The sequence below is a fragment of the Lissotriton vulgaris genome, chromosome 12 (genome assembly GCF_964263255.1).
Source record: "Lissotriton vulgaris chromosome 12, aLisVul1.2, whole genome shotgun sequence".
Lineage (NCBI taxonomy): Eukaryota > Metazoa > Chordata > Amphibia > Caudata > Salamandridae > Lissotriton > Lissotriton vulgaris.
Genome location: NC_141700.1, coordinates 62,905,239 through 62,921,969, shown reverse-complemented (window position 1 = coordinate 62,921,969; position 16,731 = coordinate 62,905,239). Strand labels below are relative to the sequence as shown.

Below are 16,731 nucleotides of genomic sequence, written 5' to 3'. Positions count from 1 at the left end.
AAGTCAGCTACTGAATCTGAATTTGCGGCATGGGCAGCAGATGGGGTACTAGATGATGAGGGCTGTTGGAGAAGCAAAGACATGGAGAAGTGGAAATTGCCTGCGGCCTACTTGCAGGCGATGGTCCAGATGACACATGGACTGGCGCATGTCGGAGCTCTTGCAATCACTCGGCTTTTAACACGAGTTTGGGAACATCCTGAGATTGCTAACACTGCGAAGAGAGTAGTGCAGACCTGCCTGGTTTGTTTACAGCACAATCCTGGAAAGGGGACCCATACTCCCAAAGGAGGGTTCGTTCCACCTTCTGCACCATTTGAGGTACTCCAAATGGATTACATCCAACTCGAGCGCTGCAACAACCTGAAGTACGTCTTAGTGGTGGTATGTGCCTTTAGCAAATGGGTTGAGGCCTTCCCCACGAAAGACAATACGGCTTTGACAACAGCTAAGGTGTTGCTTAAGGAATTCTTTCCTCGCTTTGGAGTTTGTAAATTTCTGTGGAGCGATAATGGGCCTCATTTTGTTGGAAAGATTGTGGAATATGTACTGAAGGGGTTAGGGATTCAGCAGAAGTTCCACGCTGTATTCCACCCTCAGTCAGCAGGTCTGGTCGAGCGGTACAATGCTACGTTGAAGCTTAAACTGGCCAAAATTGTGGCGTCTACATCGTTGAAGTGGCCAGACGCTTTGCCGCTAGCACTACTCTCTCTTAGATCAGTACCCCATTCACGAACTGGCCTTACGCCCTATGAAGTGGTGTTTGGGCGCCCCATGAATATCTGGGGGGTGCCTAAGCCGCGACTAATACATGATGTGCCTTGTGTTATGATGAACGACTATTTGGCACGATTAACAAGTGATTTACTCTCTATTCATCAACAGGTTCGAGAAGCGCTCCCTGACAACTCTACTGGAGAGGGCCATGATCTCCGCCCTGGTGACCACGTGATGATTCGGTCGTTTGAGAGAGCAAGCAGTCTGGAGCCCAGGTGGAAGGGCCCCGAACAGGTCCTCCTTGCAACCCGAACCGCTGTACGAGTGACCAACAGGAAGCGGTGGGTGCATTCGACACACTGCCGCCGTGTCTCTCCGGATCTGGTGACTCCTGCTGTGCTGACCAACTACAAAGAGATCTTGGATAAAGAAAAGAGCCCAGCTGTGACGTCAGCCGAAGTAGAGGGAGCCTTCCCGGACCACGCTGTTGCCGGACGAGAGCGCTACAACTTGCGCCCTCGATAAGAAGATTTTTGTTTTTATGACTGGTTGGTTACCGCTCCAGGTTTGTGAAACGGAAACCGGGAATTCCAAGGGGGGGGGATCAGTTCTGCCAGTGTAGCGACACCCGTCTTGGCCCGGAGAAGAAAACAACGGCTACCTCGGAGTTCAGCGCCGTATTTTTCTTTTTTTAGGTATACACGCACGTGTATCTGAGACTTTGTGAACAATTTGTGCTATTTGAGATTTTGCACGAACATTTCTGAACTATGGCATCAACAACATCACGAGATAAAAAAGTATTGGGTGCCTTTCTTTTTGTCCTGACTATTGTGGTGATAGCTGTTATAGCCTGGGTAGTTGAACTTGTGGTGCCTGTACGTGAACATTTGCTGCCGACTACCCCGGCTCCGTCTGAACATTTTCATTTTACATTACCCTTTCATGAAGAACGTCATAGGCAAACGTATCTAAATAACAGTTTCATTCAGATTCTTCACCACACACATAACATGACCAATACCTCAAACTGTTGGGTGTGTGGGATGTTGCCGGGGCACCAAAAGAGAGGGGGCACCCCACTTATTCCACTCCCGTTTTCACATAATGGATCATGCAACGCCTGGTACACCCTCCTCTTTACTTTGAGATGGCCAACCAAAGGGGGGGGGTGCTTTTCCGTTTGAATAAAGTATGTTCCCATGACAAGGATGGGTTTCCACGGGCTGAGGGTACTCGATTTGAATGGGAAGAGTACAGGCCCGATAACGTGTCTGCCCCACGTGTGTACAGCAACCAGAGGAATATTAATGTATCAAGTGCACATGTCATTAATGTCATTGCCACAAAAGCCGATTTATGTATCAGAAATAAGGGTTCGATTGCAGTGGGGAAAAGCGAATGTAATACTACTCTCACTTTTGATAGCCCGAATGGCATCTCATTTGTTTCATCACGGAATACGTATTTTATTTGTGGAACGAAGGGTTACCATCAGCTTCCATTGGGGTGGTTGGGCACATGCTATGTATCGTTTGTACTACCTCCTGTATTCATTGCCCCACCAATGTATCACAATGATTACACGTTATACCACGATTTCGTCTTGAATAGGGTTAAGCGAACTGTTGTTCTGGATGACATCGACCAGACCGACACTGCTTTGCAACAGTATGTGGACTTTAATTTGGGACTATTCTCCTTTGTGGGGGCTGCACTGAACAGCCGGAAAATAAGACGACTGACACGTGTTGTTGAGGCTGTAGCGAATGACACTGCCATTGCCCTGGGAAACATTACCGAGGAACTACAAATTTCTAGGATCGTTACGCTTCAAAACAGGATGGTGTTGGACGTAGTTTTGGCTGATCGTGGGGGGGCATGTAGAATTATCGGAAGCAGCTGTTGTGTATACATTCCAGACAATTCTCCATCTGTTTATGATGCGATATCTAAGCTCCACAAGATCGCAGCTGAGATACATCCGGACAATGGAACTTGGACACTTTCAGGATGGTTCTGGTCCATGCTTGCTACTTGGGGCTGGAAACTGTTGACAATTCTATGTATAATTGTGGGAGCAATGTTTTTTATGTGCCTATGTATTCAATGTGGCCCAGCCTTATGTTCTATGTGCCTATCAGTTTGCATACCATCACGACGAGCTTTTGCCCATGACAAAGTGATGCTTCATAAAGAGGTAACTCAAATAATGTTAATTGACATCGAGGACGAACATCCTGATTATGTTCATTATGAGGTAGATTCAGCTAAACGCTAAAAGGGTCGTCTGTCGTAATTGGCATGGCCGCGTTAGCGATTAGCTGAAACTACACGTTGTCCTCCTTAACTTGGCTGAAAACGAGAACGCCATTTTGAATACTGCAGCGGCCATCTTAGATCATAAGCGGCCTCGTGGCCGGCGTGCCCTTTAGTCCATTGTCCGTTTCACTGACCACTTCAGTCTGCCCAGCAACAGGCTATTTTTAGTACTGGTCAAGCTTGCACATGCGCAGTCCCAATTGACCAGTAAGCCTTTAGGAATGTGCGCCAAACTGACCAGCGGAGTTGTGCCCCCTCCAATAAGCTGGCGGTGTTCCAAAACATGACCATATATGTCTCTAAAATGTGTTCTCACTTGTGCCGCCTATCTTTTATTGCCCCAAAACTGTATATAAATCGGGGTCACACCGGTGTTCGGTGTGATACCTCTTGCATTACCGAAGGGTGCTGTTTGAGTGTACCACCACCCCATGGGGTCTTAATAAACTTGTTCTTTGCCTTTTACAGTTTCCGTGCCAACAGTTCTTGAGTGTAAGTGGGTTATCTTCGGAGCATGTAGGCCTTGGGAACCCTGATTACTTCAGTAGCACAGTGCAAACACGCGTAGCGTAGTGCAGTGGTCATGTTTTGCTTGCTCGCGGTCCTCAACGTCAAGCTGGCGACTGCGAGCAAGCAAAATGACATCCCAGCGAGACTTTTACCTTGTTCGCAATCAGCAACATCAAGTTGCCGATCGCGAGCATGGAAAATAAACCTGCAGGCGAGATTCTCAACGCGGGGAGGTCAGGTTTTTCATTGCGAGTGATCGCGTATGCTCGCGACCGCTCGCGATGAGAAACTACCAGTCCGCTTTGAGAAAGCTGCCACTCGAGTAAAGATCTACTCGAGCGGTAGAAAACTACAGCTCGCACTGTGCAAGATGCCATTTTCAATGATTGCACAGTGCCAGATGCTTGTCCGCACTGTGCAATCATTGAAAACGGCATCTTGAACAGTGCGGACAGGCTACTACGCAGTTCGCGTAGTGCTACGCGTAGCTCACGAAGTGCACTTTGCGTAGCTACGCGGAGCGCTACTTCGCGAACTAAGCCCAGGATTACTCTCAACCTGAAAACCTTACTATCCCTTAACACTACTCTTTTCACAACCCTAAAAGCATTACTACCCCTTTACATAACCCATCCTGGAATCCAAATAACCCCTTACATTTCCCCATAAGTCTACTTTTCCTCGAACCCTAAATATATTTGAGTACTGCTTATTGCTATCCATCTATGAACTCTAAAAACCCTTACTACCCCTGAAGGTTACCCATCCCTAAACCATAAAATCACCGTACTACCTATTACCCTTACACTTACATGCACTCTAAAAAAACCTCAAATAGCCTCTAACGCTACTCACTCTTCCCTGAACCCTAAAAACTCCTTACTACCCCTTAAAACAATGCCTCTGTAACCCGTAAAACCCCTTATTACCCTTTAATGCACCCTTCGGTGAACCCTTAAAGCCTCTTCCTACTCTTTACATCTACCCATCCCTGAACCCTACAAAGTCCTCGCTACCATTTAACGCTCACTCAGGAACTCTGCCTACTGAATGTGGGGGGAGCATAAGGGCAAAATCCTGAGGGGGGAAATTATGACTGAATTACAGATTCTCCCAATAATTGATCATTTCTAAAGGGCCCCCACAGTCCCACTTGTGATCTCTGTTATTTCTCTCTGCTCCAGAGCGGGCTTTAGGGCAGGGCGACTGGTGCGGCCGCACAGGCCGCTGACCTCAAGGGGGGGCGCTGTGTTTAGCAATAACTTATGTTTGGAGATATGAGGGGTACTTTTGCCCAGTGGAAGTGAGAGAATTCGAGGAGCGGTCATATTGTTTGGGGGTGCAAAAATTATTGTTGCACTGGGTGCCAACAGCCCTAAAGCCGGCCCTGATCTGCGACTCCCTCCGCACAGTTGTCATTGTCCCCTGGTATCGGTAACTCTGCGGAGGGGTAGCTGGGTCATATTAGGGATTGTGTTCTAATGCCCTGAGTGGTGCAACACAAAAAAAAGTTTACTTCTCCAGGGAGTTAGAAGGACATTTTTAGGGCCTCGGTGGAAGCACTTTCAGGAATCTAATGGCATTTATGTGCCCAATGGCAATTTAGGAGAAATGAACAGTCGCAGTAAGGTTGGAGTAAAATTAGCACATGTTTTAGGCTTGTGCTCTGGTATTAATAAGCGTGGAATGCAGTACTTTTCTCTAAACCCACTGAAAACCACTTTTCACACATTTTACCAGATTTCTTTACAGTTTGCCACATATTATAAACGACACCCCAAATAGTACGTCTGTGAATGACAAACCACACCAAATATCGGTGCTTGACTTTTCAAAATTTTCAGTAATAAGGGCCTATTTGTTTAACATGATTTTCCTTTGTTAGGTCTGACTTGACAGTGCAGCTGTCTGCATGACATTTTTTCAAATTCTCTAAATTGTGAATAAAGTGGGCTTTGGATTGGCTCCACCCACTGGAGTGCAACTCTCTCACCTCAAGCTATCACCTGGAGGTGTATCCTGCCACCTTCCAGGAAGTGTTTTCATCAGAAAACGTGAGGAACTATTCTAAATCTGAAAAGTGAACTCCGCTATTCAGATTGTCACATTATGGTATCTACACAGGTAACAATCTTTTTTGCTACTTTTTCACTGGAGCAGCAAAAACTGTAGCACAGGTTTTAATGTGATGAACAATATTTGCACATACAATGCAAGCAAACTGTATTTGTGAATGCCTGTGTATATGTGTGTTGGTAGATCAAAGCCAGACCTATTGACCTTGCCAGGGGCTTGTTTGTTGTCTTTATCCTCTTGGCTTCGCCTACCACCACATCCATCTCTTTCTGCCTCTTTTACTATCTCACCCATCATTGTTTTAGGATTTCCTCTTTTCAATTTCCTTTAATCTCTTTCTCTTTTCTGCCAGTCTTCAATTCTCCCCATCCCAGTATCAATTTTTTTCCCACATCTAAAGCTGATTGCCAGGATCATCTCTGATTTGTCCTCTATGTCTTAACCATGCCCCCTCTCAAAAGCATTCTTTGCAGACATCCAAAAGCCGCAACGGCAACCTATAGATAAATTCAGTAACAGGAAACCGAGAGATGTCTCTTGGGCTGGCGCATCATGCCATAGCTAGGTGGTGGTACTTTTTGAATGTTTTCTTTGTCAAAATGTATGGCACCAAAATATCATAGCCTAAAATATATATATATATATATATATCTCGGGTGTGTCCGAAACGCGTCAGAGACAGCACCAGCAAGATAATAAACAAACAATGTTGTTTGTTGTATCAATGGATTCTTTGAATATATATTTATATATATATATATATATATATATATATATATATATATATATATATATATATATATATATATATATATGTGTGTGTGTGTGTGTGTGTGTGTGCGTGTTTGTGTGTATATATACATATGTGTGTGTAAGTATATATATGTATATATGTATTTGTATATATAGTATATGTGAATATATATACATACATATATACACAAATATATTGCATGGCTGGTCATCTGCACCCCAGGAAATGATAATTATTTAAACAATTTTTAGGCCATTATATTTTCGTCAAGCAATAATCTGCTATTGATACTATTGTGACATATGTTAAATGTAAAAGTTTCAATAACTTCACTAGAACACAGCTAAAAATTCACTAAAAAGCCTGCTATGTTAACTGTTGTCTGTCGCCTTTAGCAAAACACACAAGATGATGGACGGAATGTTGCACAATGGCAAAATATTCACCCCCAGTCACAGATCTGGATTTAATCCATCGTTACTTTGCTCACCACGCCACCCCAGTTCAGACATGGCCATATGCAAATTAGTCTTGACCCTGTGCCTCATGGGAACAGTCCAGCCCAAACTACCAAGCCATGTCTTTCCTGGACTGGAATCAAGCATCCTAGGACCGGTTTCTGGCTATCAGCCGTCTTCAGCCAGGATAGCTTGACTCCAGTGGCGTAGTGAACACGAGACCCGGTCGGTCCTAGGGTGCTTGATTCCGGTCCAGGGAAGACATGGCTTGGCAGTTCGGGCTGGACTGTTCCCATGAGGCACAGGGTCAAGACTGATTTGCATATGGTCATGTCTGAACTGGGGTGGCATGGTGAGCAAAATAACGTTGGATTAAACCCAGATCTGTGATTGGGGGTGAATGTTTTGCCATTGTGCAACATTCCGTCCATCATCATGTGTATTTTGTCTGTCGCCTTTAGACCTTTATTTGCTCTTCTGCGCATCTACTGTGCTATCCTGCGCATCTTCTGTGCTCTCCTGCGCATCTAGCGTGCTCTTCTGCGCATCTACAGGCTGCCTGCTTCCATACTCACCAGAAGGGGGAGCCAGCACACACTGGCGATGATCATGATGCCAACTAGCTGCACCATCATCTCCACCTCGCTGTCCCGGCGTCGCTGACGTGACTCGCTGTCGTGGTAGACGCGGCAGAGCGTCACCACGCTGATGGTGTTCAGGATGAAGGAGAGGCCCACCGAGAAGATGCCCAGTAGCGCAAAGAGTAGGCCGAAGGAAATGTTCCTCCAGTCGTGCAACAGCGTGATGAAGCACCAGGACTTGGGGTATTGCACTGTGTAGTTCCCCAGTCCCAGAATGGGAAGCAGCCCCAAGAAGGACGCAAAAGTCCAGACGGAGACCACCACGCACCAGGCACGCCGTTTGGACACGTTGCTTGCGCGTGAGAATGGCCGGTTGATGCCAAAGAAGCGCTCCGAAGCCATGGTAGCGCCAAGGATGAGAGGGCACTGGCCGAAGAAGACCATGGAAAAACCCATGAAGTTGCAGAGGTGGCATTCAGGGTCTACCTCCGTCCAGTTGAACTTGGTGTAGTGGTAGGAAGCCACGATGCAGCCCGTCACGAGCAGACCGCAGAAGTCCGTCACCACCAGGCCGCAGAGGAAGATGAGGAACGAGGACCGGGCGCGGCTGTGGGTCTTACGACTGTTCGAGATCAGCACGCAGAAGGCGAAGAGGTTGGAGGACATGCCGATGACGCTGAAGATGGTGGAGAACCACTGGGAGGCGATCATCTTTTTATCTCCCCCTGTGATGCTCATGTTGACGTACCGGAAGCAGAAGCCCAGCTCGAGACCCGCGGTTTCATTGGACAGTTCCATCTCAACCATGGGGCACGAAGAGCCCCCCACCCCATCCTCCAGGCACATCTTTCGTTCGTTCAGGAAAGGCTGTCAGTGGGCGAAACTTTCAATATTCGTGTAAGGAAATACCATGGTGGTCTTCACGGGTAGCCCTCAGGTGCACACGGAGGCAGTCGTCTCATGCCAAGCGGCCCCAGATCTTCTGCACCTCAGCTTGGCACTTCCAGCTTCAGAACAACCAGGGTTTCTGCTCATTTCAGCCTCAGTCCTTAAAAAGAGAAAGAACAAGAGCCTGTTGTTAGCGGTTTCCCTTGGAAATTACTAGAGCAGCCATGCGTCAGCCTGTCGCTAATTTCAATAAACACAGTCAAACTGGTTTTCATCTTGCCTTGGACAGTTTTGGAATAACAGACTTTTGGGTTTGTGTCTTTCTGCTGCCTGGAATATTTACAGAGCTCTTGAGGCATGGAGCTGGGCCAGCTGCAGTCGGAACAGACACTTTTGGGCCAAAAAGCTTGTAAATACCTGCGGTTTCTTTTATTTAGAAACTCTCCTTTGCTTTCAGCACCAGGAGGCGGCACTGGGGCAGCAATGCAGGTACAGATATGGGCAGCGTCAGCCCTAAAACGCAGTGTTGCAGGGATTTTACAGAAGCAGAGTGGGATGCCTCTAAAGCACTACTTGGAGGTAAAAGATATGACACTTCAATGCATTGCATTGCTGAGTATGTATGTGATGCACAACACTAGCACCTCTTGGGCAAGCATGCAGGAAGATGTATGCATTTTTATTAAGGTCTGTGGTGACTTTTAAAGGGGCCCGGCTGAAACCAATCACACTCGCCCTCACTGTACCTTCAAGGAGACTAGACCGCAAATTCTCTTCAGGTGCATCTGCACTTAGACCACCAGATAACTCCATGTCACAAAGGACACCGTTTTTTCTTTTACAAATAATTGTTTTCAAGTGTGTTAATTCAATTGCATCAACTGAAGTAGTACTACAATTCCCAGAATGCATTAGTTTCTTAAATAAAACCCCATGTTCAAGCATTGAATCCTTGGTGATATACCGTCATCTGGTAAGCTTATCATGGGTTTTAAACAGGGCTTTGTTTTCAATGCAGTGGCTTCTGCACAGCTCTGCAAGGGCATTACCAAATGTCTCAGTAGCATTATTATTATACGAACCTCTCCAAGGGGCACTGTCAGCATTTCCATGCATAGATAATAGCACATCCCCCACAATGCTCAACACCACTGACCGTGCCGGGACGCCGTTTCGTCACTGCATGCCTGCTAGGATTGTACCATTGCACCTCTACTGCACTACAGAAACAGAACTGGCACTTCTCTGCTTCACTGCATGCCTGCTAGCATTGCAACACTGCACCTCTGCTGCACTGCAGAGACAGTCCCAGCACTTCTCTACATCTCTGAATGTCTCTAGGATTGTACCACTGCACCTCTCCTGCACTAAAGAAACAGAACAGGCACTTCTCTGATTCACTGCATGCCTGCTAGGAGTGCACGACTACTGTACTGCAGTGACAGCAGTAGCATTTCTCTGCTGCACAGCTGAGACATTGCAAATACGTCTATGGAGCATTGAAGGGGTTTTACCAATTTCTAGGACTGTCTTCCTGTAAACTTACTAAATTAACAGCACTTCTAAGCAGTGCTGTGGGGCACTCAAGCTTCTGTAGTGCAGCAAGGACCGCACCAACTCTTTGTGGCTTTTCCAGCACTGCAGCGACTGAAACGAAGGCTCTCTGTGATTATTGATGGGGAATAACAAGCGCTTCTAGGCAGAAATGCTAGCACGCCTTCTATTACAAAACAACACACTTGCAAGTGCTGAGGAATTGATTTACACAAACTATTGAAATGGTGTACATGACAATAACATGGACACTAGCTTTATAAATTGCAACTTTTTAATTATTCTTTTTTATCTTGTATCTATTCAGTTATGCATCTTTTTTGCATGGGAATACAAAACATTCTATGTACATATATTTACACACAACCATGAAATACAAATAAACAAATAATACGGTATGTACAATGGGTTCACAACTTACATGCAACACATTCGTGGCCGTCCATTCATGCAAAACAAACAAACATACAAACTGGTCCCAGTGTCAAAATAAACTTTTTGTTCAATGAATGAATTGTCTGTTCTTTGCTTTATCTAGCATTCGATTGTACAAATTGTAAAACAAGCAAAAAAAGTCTTTCTACTAATTCATCAAAATTATTTCAACTCAATCAGGGGGATGACCCGGGACCTGGTCGGTCGACGCGTTTCGAACCCTGTAGCTGGCAGGGTTCTCCTCAGGACCAAATTACAACTACAAAAAGAAAGGAAACAATCGTAACTACGATGATCCTGAGAGCTCAACACCTCCTTCGCAACCTAACCGCTATCAGCCTACCTTTAGAGTTGGGTCGTGGCTCCAACAGAAAGTAGTATTCCAAACAGTGTAAAGAGTGCCTTGGGGTGGGTGGAACTGAAATAAGTGAAAGAAAACGAACAGTGAATGTGCTGCCTTTGAAAACATACATGCTCATCATGCTCTGTTTCACTCGTTTTGCGTGTAGATGCGCTTACCTGCGCTATTAAATAATGGGAGGATTCCAAGGGTCTGGTTCCTACAATGCTATGTTGTTTCTGCGAAAATAATTGGAGAGCGTGTATTAACGCTACCCTTCCGGCATTTCCTAATGTCTAAGGATGTACCTGTGTATCAACGTTTTGTCCGGATACTAATCAATTGAAGAAACTGATGTTATCAAACTGGCATTTAATAAAGGACTTACACGAGGATTTCAAAACACCTCCCCTATTTGCACACAAAAAGGACAAAAGTGTGGCCAACCATGTTGTGAGAGCCGCTTTGCCCATTGAGAAAAGTCCAAATATAAGAAGCCTATTTGGTTTTCCCCCAACGACTGGGCACCACAAATGCGGAACATGTGTCTGCTGCGAAGAAACGATAGAAGAGTCAGTCTTCTCCTTTAACAACATTAACTGGAAACATGACTGTTTTACTAATTGTAAAACCAGAAATGTTGTGTATGGCGTAATGTGTCCATGCCCTATGTTATACATAGGAAGAACAACCCAAGAAGTCAGGCAGCGCATTACCCAACACAAATCTAGACTCCGGAGAGAAGTGGAAAATGCACCATTAGTCAATCATTGGCGAGCAAAGAAACACGAAAAAACCATGCTCAAGTGGACGGTGTTGTCCAAAATTGAGAACGACCCGCGAGGGGGTAATATTGAAGCCAGGCTAAACCAGAGGGAGGCCATGCTTATAATGAAGTTCAACACCGCAGTAACTGGACTCAATGAAATGTCAGAAATTTACAAACCCACTACGTAAGTTTGTCAATTTTTTGCAGTATGGACTACATCCCCCACAATCCTTTCACCTGTAGCCACTCCCACAAACAGGAAGAGAGAGTTTGCACCCCCAGCCACAACAGACCGAAAGGGCTGGAGCGAGCAGCGCCATAAGCGGTCCACGTTGACAACTAACACGGAGCATGACTAAAGGTAAAAATAGGCACCAGACAGGTTCTCTTCGCAGAACGAAACGTTGAATGGTAAGCGCTGACACACGCTTCCTTTCTCGTTTATTAGCAGACACACGCCAATTGATTTAGAGCCGCGCGCACGGAGGAAGCCTCCCCGTCAGCCAAGAAGCGTTTTGATTTGGAGAATGGATGCGGAGCTCCACTATCGGTAAGGAGCACACCATCCGAATACACAGGTACATCCTTAGACATTAGGAAATGCCGGAAGGGTAGCGTTAATACACGCTCTCCAATTATTTTCGCAGAAACAACATAGCATTGTAGGAACCAGACCCTTGGAATCCTCCCATTATTTAATAGCGCAGGTAAGCGCATCTACACGCAAAACGAGTGAAACAGAGCATGATGAGCATGTATGTTTTCAAAGGCAGCACATTCACTGTTCGTTTTCTTTCACTTATTTCAGTTCCACCCACCCCAAGGCACTCTTTACACTGTTTGGAATACTACTTTCTGTTGGAGCCACGACCCAACTCTAAAGGTAGGCTGATAGCGGTTAGGTTGCGAAGGAGGTGTTGAGCTCTCAGGATCATCGTAGTTACGATTGTTTCCTTTCTTTTTGTAGTTGTAATTTGGTCCTGAGGAGAACCCTGCCAGCTACAGGGTTGGAAACGCGTCGACCGACCAGGTCCCGGGTCATCCCCCTGATTGAGTTGAAATAATTTTGATGAATTAGTAGAAACACTTTTTTTGCTTGTTTTACAATTTGTACAATCGAATGCTAGATAAAGCAAAGAACAGACAATTCATTCATTGAACAAAAAGTTTATTTTGACACTGGGACCAGTTTGTATGTTTGTTTGTTTTGCATGAATGGACGGCCACGAATGTGTTGCATGTAAGTTGTGAACCCATTGTACATACCGTATTATTTGTTTATTTGTATTTCATGGTTGTGTGTAAATATATGTACATAGAATGTTTTGTATTCCCATGCAAAAAAGATGCATAACTGAATAGATACAAGATAAAAAAGAATAATTAAAAAGTTGCAATTTATAAAGCTAGTGTCCATGTTATTGTCATGTACACCATTTCAATAGTTTGTGTAAATCAATTCCTCAGCACTGGCAAGTGTGTTGTTTTGTAATAGTTTACATTGGCTCAGCCTTGCTGAGCTTAGGAGCCAAGACCCTTTTTGTTTCCTAGCACGCCTTCTAAGCACTACGTGACAGTATCAGCACTTCTTTACAATACTAGAGCAAAAGAAAGAGAGCTTGTCTGCAACACTGCAGATAAATCAGCACGCCACGGCACCTTCCTGCAAGAACATTAACAGCGCTTCTCTGCTGCACTGCAGGGGCAGTCACAGCATGCAGCACTGCACAGGACCTGCTGCCCCTCCAATCAGAACTACATGGAGTCTTCAGACACACATAGGAACACTGCAGGGCACTGAAGCCATTCATCTTCAACGCTGCATGTTCACAACAGGACCGCCTGTGTTCACTGGATGTGCATTAAAGTCGCTCCTGTGCAGTTGCACTGCAAAGGCCCTGCTGCCACTGCAATCAGCACCACGTGGACACTTCAGCCAACCATTCAACAGTGCAAGGGCATTAAAGGCAGTCCTCTGCAATACTGCAAGCACACATCTGGCTCACTTATAAACAGTGCATGTGTACTAAAGTCACTGCTCTGCCGCTGCAGTGCTTGGAGACTGCAGACACACAGATGGACATTGCGTGTGAACCAGTCCCTGCTCTGAAGCTGCAGTGCATGGAGGCCACAGGCACAGATGAACAGTGCATGCAAACTATTTATTTATTTTATTTAAAGAGTTTTATATAGCGCTGGCTAGACCCGAAGGTATCAGAGCGCTTTACATGAGAATCAACAATGTAAACAGAAAAAGTTCAACAATTACACAATACATAAAAAAATAGGCAATACAATTAGGACAGGAGAAAAAGGAGAGAGAAGGGTAGTGGAGGGGGCAGGGGAGGTGAAAAAGGGAGGATAAGGGACGAGACTACAGGGAGAGACGAAAGGAAGTCTCTCTATAGACCGACTGGGTAGGTGACGACCAAGGAGGGAATCCACGGCCCATCTCCCCTATAGCTAAACCAGGAAGCTCCATCGGGCATCGGACAAAATAGTTCAGTCTCAAAACATTGAGAGAGGAGAGAAGGAGAGACATAAATAGAGGCAGGATGCGGGAGGAGACGACAGGAGAGACAGAGGAAGTGCAACAATGTGGTTCAGCAATATAACAGAAAAAAATCAACAATTACACATTACATCAAACAATCAGCAACACATTAGGAGAGGAGAGAAAGGAGAGAGAAAAGAAGTGGGGGTAGGGGAGGTGAGAAAGTGAGGATAAGGAAAGAGACAACCGTAGAGACGAGAGGAAGTCTGTCTAAAGACCGACTGGGTAGGTGACGACCAAGGAGGGAATCCACGGCCCATCTCCCCTACAGCTACACCAGGAAGCTCCATCGGGCATCGGACAAAATAGTTCAGTCTCAAAACATTCAGAGAGGAGAGAAGGAGAGACATAAATAGAGGGAGGATGCGGAGGAGAAGACAGGAGAGACAAAGGAAGTGCAACAATGTGGTTCAGCAATATAACAGAAAAAAATCAACAATTACACATTACATCAAACAATCAGCAACACATTAGGAGAGGAGAGAAAGGAGAGAGAAAAGTAGTGGGTGGCAGGGGAGGTGAGAAAGTGAGGATAAGGAAAGAGACAACCGTAGAGACGAGAGGAAGTCTGTCTAAAGACCGACTGGGTAGGTGACGACCAAGGAGGGAATCCACGGCCCATCTCCCCTATAGCTAAACCAGGTAGCTCCATCTGGCATCAGACAAAGTAGCAGCTACATGCATGGAGACCACAGACATACAGATGAACAGTGCATGGACAACAAAAACACTTCTCGATTGTGCAATGGAGAAAACACACAACCTCAGCGTAAAAAAGCAGCTTCAAATGCAACACCGAATGCAAAAAACGTACATAAAAACACTATAATCAACTTATTCTCAACCAATTGCTCATGCTACTTGCCTAACAGAAAAAGTCTTCAAAATTGTCACTGAAATCTGTAACCCAGCCTGCAATTCATCAAAAGAGCTGGTAACCTTGAACCTCAGGTTCTCTCAAAAGCAAGCACAACAACTCACCCACTCCCAGCCTCACTAAACCCATCTCACCACACAACCTAACCCCTGCTCTTTCAACCAGCTACCAGAAAAAGAACCCAATGGTCAAATCAAAGATATAAACTTGGTATGCTCCCAGCAAATTCCGGCCCCCAAACATTTTCGAAGCCAGCCTCGTAGAATCTCAGGCTTAGCCAAACAAAATAAACTACTTTCAACCAGCGAGACCGCGCCAGAACAGGGAGAAGAACTGACTCAGCGTTATCTCCAACTAGGAGGACCTCGAGAACTGTGTTGACGCAAATGCATCTCTGCACTTCTCCTACCTGACCTGTCACCGGCGTTTGACACTACAAATCACCAACCACAGCCCAAGCACCATAGGACAAAGAGATACACGACCCAGTCCTTCACCTCAAAAAACCCTACCAGGATGACAGATCCCCAATAATCACATTACACCCCATCACCGTTCTCCTCTGCCCTGTTCAAACACAAGGAGTTGATGGACGGAGCGCTGAAACTTTTCAGTCACTCACCCCCTGTCACAGATCTGGGTTGAATCCATCATCATTCTTTAACTCACTTCGTCACCTCAATTCAGACCCAGCTATATGCAAATCAGTCTTGACCCTGTGCCTCATGGGAACAGTCCAGCCCGAACTGCCAAGCTAGGTCTTCCTTGGACCGGAAACAAGCATCCTGGGACCGGTTTCACCTGTAAGGTAGGTATTTCACAACGTCCACCTCCTGTTCAGTAGGTACTTATTTCCTCTTCCAGATCTTATGAGCTCCTCCAAGCTCGCTTGATACAACTCTGCGGATAACACTCAGATCACCTTAAAACTGGAAAGACCATCAAAGACTCGACACAAGTCTACTGCTGTTGGAACAATGGATGCTAAAGAAGCATATCAAGCTTAACTCCTCTTGGACGGAAAACTCTTTTGCGGATGTTGATACATTCGGTGCTTAATTTGTGCGGGTGTTTTCTGGTGCTCAGCACCAACACTTATTTGTAAACACCGCTACATATTTATGAGAAACCACCACATGGTGGCATTGTGTGTGCATTTTTAAGCAACGCTTATTAGGGAAGCAATAAACTATTTAGTGTAACTTTCAAAAAACAAAAAAACTTGAACTTAAACCTGCAGTTTAATTTGGCGTGGATTGTGCCAGCTGTAGTGGACCAGTGAGTAATAATTTGGGCCCGCTGCTTAACTGTTTTTACAAATTAAGCACTACGCGCAACCACTTTGACTGGATTTCAAACCCACACGAAAAACCTGGTCAATAGAGTGACAAGAAACTCATTTACACACTACGATTGCTGGGACATACCTTCCCTTAATTGGGCCTCTCTAACTTGATACAGAGATTTAAAACTCTAGTGCTGTCAAGCTTAGTTTATGCCAAAGAGCGCTGCGTCTCTCTCTTTACACAATTTCTTGGCAACTTTAACAAATTCAGAGTGCCTCAGACAGGCTAGCAGTGAGCCTGAGTAGATGGGGTGACTTTAACTTGAGCTATTTAACAAAGCTCTACATTGGTTAGCACATGCAAGAAGAACGCCCCTCAGAGGCATCTGCTTTGCGCGCCCGTGGTCCATGGGACAAGACCCGCCTCCCTGCAATCCAAACTCAGACTGGGCAGCCCAAAAAAACCTCAAATAGAGAATTGCTCCACTCCTGAAAAGTCCCCATTACACAAAGACTGAACAGATGACGTTCCTTCTCAGTACAGACATGAAAACTGTGGAATATGCTTCCAAAGCGAACAAGCACTGGCAAAGCCAAAGGGGCTGGCTTGC

At 45.5% G+C, this 16,731-nt stretch overlaps 1 protein-coding gene across 2 annotated transcripts in view; it reads right to left on the bottom strand.

Annotated features, from left to right (window-relative positions):
- TBXA2R (thromboxane A2 receptor) overlaps nucleotides 1–16,731 on the bottom strand; it is a 222,278-nt gene that overhangs the window by 13,354 nt on the left and 192,193 nt on the right. For both annotated transcript variants that reach the window (XM_086947115.1, XM_086947114.1), the window contains exon 2: nucleotides 7,413–8,466. In XM_086947115.1, coding sequence (XP_086803241.1) covers nucleotides 7,413–8,264 — 852 coding nt within the window. In that variant the 5' untranslated portion in view covers nucleotides 8,265–8,466. The remainder of the gene's footprint in view (nucleotides 1–7,412; nucleotides 8,467–16,731) is intronic.